Source organism: Lolium rigidum, chromosome 1 (genome assembly GCF_022539505.1).
Source record: "Lolium rigidum isolate FL_2022 chromosome 1, APGP_CSIRO_Lrig_0.1, whole genome shotgun sequence".
NCBI lineage: Eukaryota > Viridiplantae > Streptophyta > Magnoliopsida > Poales > Poaceae > Lolium > Lolium rigidum.
The window spans coordinates 352,635,772-352,640,988 of NC_061508.1; the positions used below are offsets into that span (position 1 = coordinate 352,635,772).

Below are 5,217 nucleotides of genomic sequence, written 5' to 3' on the forward strand. Positions count from 1 at the left end.
AGTGATAAAGTAAAGTGTGGTAAAAAGTAAATGTCGATGTAAAAGAGGGCAAATTGCAGAGTGGCGAAATAAAGAGTGCAAAAAGTAAAATTCCTCCTTCTTCGCAACTATTGCCATTATGTAAGTTTACCGATCAGATAATCCTTCCGAAATATTAATCTATTCGTTCCAAATTTAGATTTTATGTATTCCATAATATTTTAAAATCCGTATCCGTCTAATTCTAAATTTGTAATCGTTTTCAACACGAACACATGAAATATGTTTTGCAGATAACCCCCGCCTGTTCGTCCGGCCAGCTCCAACCCCAAATCGAGCCGAGCGCCACCCGGCCTCGCTCCTCCCCCCGCCGCCTTCCGCCCTAGCCAATCACCTTCCTCCGCCGCGCTCCGGCGTCGGGTTCCGCCGCGCCGCCGTCCGCGCATACACAAGACACAGAATCCAGTTACCCTATCCCCTGCCCACCCTCCTCCTGGTACTATTCTTCTCCTCCCAAAACCCTAACCCTAGCACGAACACCAGCGGCCATGGCGCTCACCACCCGCGGCGGCGGCGGCGGCGCCGACCAGGCGCAGCCTCCGCCCGCCCCGGACGCGAGCCTGGGCTTCCTCACGAAGCGCGACACGGAGGTCAAGCTCCCGCGCGCGACGCGGGTGAAGAACAAGACCCCCGCGGGGGTCCAGATCACGGCGGAGCAGATCCTGCGCGAGGCGCGGGAGCGGCAGGAGCCCGAGATCCGGCCCCCCAAGCAGAAGATCACCGACGTGCACGAGCTCGCCGACTACCGCCTCCGCGAGCGCAAGCGGTTCGAGGACCTCATCCGCCGCGTGCGCTGGAACGTCTCCGCCTGGGTCAAGTACGCCAAGTGGGAGGAGGGGCAGCGGGACTTCGCCAGGGCGCGCTCCGTCTTCGAGCGCGCCCTCGACGTCGCGCACCGCGACCACACCCTCTGGCTCAAGTACGCCGAGTTCGAGATGCGCAACCGCTATGTGAACCATGCCAGGAACGTCTGGGACCGCGCCGTCTCGCTCCTGCCCCGCATCGACCAGCTCTGGTACAAGTACATCCACATGGAGGAGCTGCTCGGCGCCATCGCCAATGCCCGCCAGGTGTTTGAGCGCTGGATGTCGTGGCGCCCCGACACCGCGGGCTGGAACTCGTACATCAAGTTTGAGCTGCGGTACGGGGAGGTTGAGCGGGCGAGGGCCATCTACGAGCGGTTTGTGGCTGAGCACCCACGGCCCGATACGTTCATCCGGTTTGCAAAGTTTGAGATGAAGCGTGGGGAAGTGGAGCGGGCACGGCAGGTGTATGAGCGTGCGGGTGACCTGCTTGTGGATGATGAAGATGCGGAGGTGCTGTTTGTAGCTTTTGCTGAGTTTGAAGAGAAAACCCGGGAGGTGGAGCGGGCTCGTGCTATATACAAGTTTGCGCTTGATAGGGTGCCCAAGGCCAGGGCCGAGGACCTTTACAGGAAGTTCCTCGCGTTCGAGAAACAGTTTGGTGACCGTGAGGGGATTGAGGATGCCATTGTGGGCAAGAGAAGATTCCAGTATGAAGATGAGGTGAGGAAAAACCCCCTCAACTATGACTCATGGTTCGATTACATCAGGCTGGAAGAGAGTGTTGGGAACAAGGACAAGATCAGGGATGTCTATGAGAGGGCCATTGCTAATGTACCCCCTGCAGATGAGAAGCGGTACTGGCAGCGGTACATATACCTTTGGATTAATTATGCTTTGTATGAGGAGCTTGATGCGCAGGACATGGAAAGGACCCGTGAGGTTTATAGGGAGTGTCTGAAACTCATTCCGCACAAGAAATTTACTTTTGCCAAGCTGTGGCTCATGGCCGCCCAGTTTGAGATAAGGCAAAAGAACATAAAGGCTGCACGTCAGACTCTTGGTAATGCCATTGGCATGTCTCCAAAGGGAAAAATATTCAAGAAATACATTGAGATTGAGCTTTATCTTGGCAACTTTGACCGCTGCCGGACTCTATATGAGAAGTACATTGAATGGTCTCCAGCAAACTGTTATGCGTGGAGGAAGTATGCAGAACTGGAAAAGAACCTTAGCGAAACAGATCGCGCTCGATCAATATATGAGCTTGCTATTGCTCAGCCAGCCCTTGATACGCCTGAGGTTCTGTGGAAGGTATGTTGTCCTTGCTGTCCTCTTATTTGATCCACATTTTATGTTTTGTGTTGTGCAAGCATTGTATATGGTGTCTTACACATTCTTAATCCTCACATAAATGGTAATGAAGTTCAACGCTAATGTTGTTCTGTATCATATTTGATCTGCTCATATATCTGATTAATATATAAGTGTTTATGCATGGAAGTACATGCCTATTATTGACCAGCTGTGATTTGACATGACGTTTAATTTTGTAACATTCTAACATGCCACATAGAGAGTCGGGATATGGATCTTTCTCGTGTTGTTGAGCTTTGCACTGTTTGGAGGGTTAACTGAGCTAGTTTATTTCATGGAAAAAGTAGTTACGCTTCAATTTCTTTGTTCCATTTTCTGGTTCTGAAAGCTGAAGACCAGCCTTACTTTTTCTTACAACTTAACTTGTGTTATTAGATTTACTCTGGATCTGTGCTTTCTTTGAATTATATATCCTGGCAGTAAAAACTATCAGGTAGTAGTATAATTACAAAAGCATTTCAAACCAAGCTTCTATAGCCTCTTTGCTCTATCGGAGTTGGTATAATGGTTAATAGCTAATTTCTGGAACTACTGCTGGACAATGCTTAGAATCGTCATAGTTGAGGTCTCTTTTCTGTAGGTCTAGGTGTGACTTTGTTGACTTGTACTCTTCAGTCTTCTCCCTTGCTTGTCAGAGAGCCAATAGAATTATATCTGCATTCAGTAACTGAAAACACACACTTCTTTGTGCTGTTGTGTGCTTGTGATCTCTTAGCGCCAGTTTGTAAGAGAAAGAATGATGCATCTTATAATGTCTGTCTTTTTCTTGGAAAATTTTGCCAATAGTTGATCTACACTACCTCCATGTCAAAATTTAGTGCATATTAGTTTTGTCCTTAATCAAACTTTGTAAACTTTGACCAATTTTATTGTAGGAAAAAATATCAGCATCTATAGTACCAAATGAATACAATGTGAAAATATATTGCATGATTGATCTAATAATGTTGGCATTTTTCTCTATAAACTTTGTCAAAGTCTACAAAGTTTTACTTGAGGCGAAACTAATACTCCATGCACTATGTTTTGTCATGGATGGAGTAATATGCTGCATTGATCCTTGTTAAATATTACTGTTTACATTTCAGGCATCCTGAAAAATCGTGCACTAAGAAAATCAACATATGATTATTGAATCTTTTTTAGTGCCTTTTACTTCCAATTGTAATTGAAATTTGATAATTTGATATTTGGTTGTTTTTAGTTATTAGGGAGGCTTACTAACTCCTTTTCTTCCTTATACCTTACAGGAGTACTTGCAGTTTGAAATCGATGAAGCTGAATTTGATAGAGCAAGGGAACTCTATGAGAGACTGCTTGATAGAACAAAGCATCTGAAGGTATGGATCAGCTTTGCTGAATTCGAGGCCTCAGCTGGCTTGGGAGAAGACAATGAAAGTGAAGAATACAAGAATGATGCTGGTTATCAGGAACAGCAGATCGAGCGGGTCCGGAGGTGTCGGGGTGAGTAATCAGCTAGAGAACCTACTTTGGGCAGCTATAAACCCTTTTTATGTTCATTTTCGATTCATAGTGCACTAAATCTGACATTGATTTGTTATGGTGCTCAGCTGTCTTTGAAAGGGGATTCGACTACTTCAGGACAAATGCTGCAGAGCTAAAGGAGGAAAGAGCAATGCTCTTGGAAGAATGGCTCAAAAAGGAGTTGAGCTTTGGTGATCTTGGTGATGTCACCTTAGTGCAGAAGAAGGCGCCGAGGAAAGTGAAGAGGAAGAGACCACTTCCATCAGACGATGGCTCCAATATTGCGTATGCCCTTTACCCAGTTATTTATTCTTGGTACTGTATTCTCAGAAGTTGGTGGCCTACCACATCTAGCATGCTATGTGGACATGTGCATTCTTTTAAGAATTTCGAAAATCAGGAGAAAATAACTAGCGTTAATGTTTGCAGATGATACATTTTTTTGTGTAGTTTCCAGTATTTTAGAAATATACTGACATATCATTTTGCTCTTCCTTAGGTACGAGGAGTACATTGATTATATCTTCCCTGACGAGGTTGCACTGGCACCAAACCTCAAGATATTGGAAGCTGCTTACAAGTGGAAGAAGCAGAAGACAGATGACACAGATGATGACTGATCTGAACATCAGAGGCTGCCTGTTATGAATGCTTGCTTAACCCACAGTTGGAGATGAGCGCCGTCATTCCAAAATCAGATGTAGAGAAGCTTTCCAATACGTCCGGTGGAAAACATGCAGTTTTGTGAGCTTCCTCTTATCCTCCTAGATGGCCTTTTTACGGCTTGTTTCAGTCTAGTTACATGTCGGACTGATAGATGCTGAATTATCTGGGTTCTGTTACCTCGGATTAAAACTGTATGTTCACCTTGTAGGATTCAGTTTATCATGGTTTTGTTACCCTGGTCCCTCCCTCAGCTGAATGTAACTCAACATTGTATTATTTGAGTTCACTACATCATGTTTATTCCATTGTTACCTGGTATACTAATCTGCTAAATGGTTGTTTCCTTAGCATTCAGTAGAGGAAGTGTACGAATAGGTGGGCCTGAAATATGATGGCCTCGGAGTTTAGGCTGAAGATTAGACCCTTTTTGCCTCTGGGCTTGGCATATACTTGGGGCCTCTTTGGGTTGTAGGAATTTCATCGAAACCTTGTAGGCCTTGTTTGGTACTAGTGTTTTAGTGGGGATTAGTGGGGATAATACTCTAGAGTATTGGGTGAATCACTACTGTCATCCAATCCCCACAAAACCCCATCCTCAATCCACTAGGTAGAGGTAGAGTATTGGGGATTGAAAAAATTACACTAAAATTTAGAGGAAAAGTGGGGATAAGTGGGGATAGGTGGGGATTAAACTCTCTCATACTCTACCACCAAACATGCATTGGGGATAAGTGGGGATTTAAAATTTGGAGCGGATTATCCCCGCTAATCCCCCCCTAAAACCCTAGTACCAAACAAGGCCGTAGGATTCTAATCCCTTTGCAGCGGATTGACCACCAAATTCTCA

At 45.7% G+C, this 5,217-nt stretch overlaps 1 protein-coding gene across 1 annotated transcript; it reads left to right on the forward strand.

Annotated features, from left to right (window-relative positions):
- Window positions 1–346: 346 nt before the first annotated feature.
- On the forward strand, window positions 347–4,685 carry LOC124701973 (crooked neck-like protein 1). The gene is made up of 4 exons (XM_047234078.1): window positions 347–2,156; window positions 3,470–3,683; window positions 3,791–3,989; window positions 4,204–4,685. Exons 1-4 carry the CDS (start codon window positions 528–530, stop codon window positions 4,322–4,324), a joined length of 2,163 nt encoding a protein of 720 aa, XP_047090034.1. The 5' UTR covers window positions 347–527; the 3' UTR covers window positions 4,325–4,685.
- Window positions 4,686–5,217: the final 532 nt, after the last annotated feature.

What these genes read in the sequence shown, in the direction of transcription:
- LOC124701973 (XM_047234078.1), top strand. Translation starts at nt 528, where the DNA reads ATGGCGCTCACCACCCGCGGCGGCGGCGGCGGCGCCGACCAGGCGCAG. An exon ending in GCGGGTCCGGAGGTGTCGGG is followed by an intron (nt 3,684 to 3,790) that starts GTGAGTAATCAG and finishes TATGGTGCTCAG; the next exon opens with CTGTCTTTGAAAGGGGATTC. An exon ending in GACGATGGCTCCAATATTGC is followed by an intron (nt 3,990 to 4,203) that starts GTATGCCCTTTA and finishes GCTCTTCCTTAG; the next exon opens with GTACGAGGAGTACATTGATT.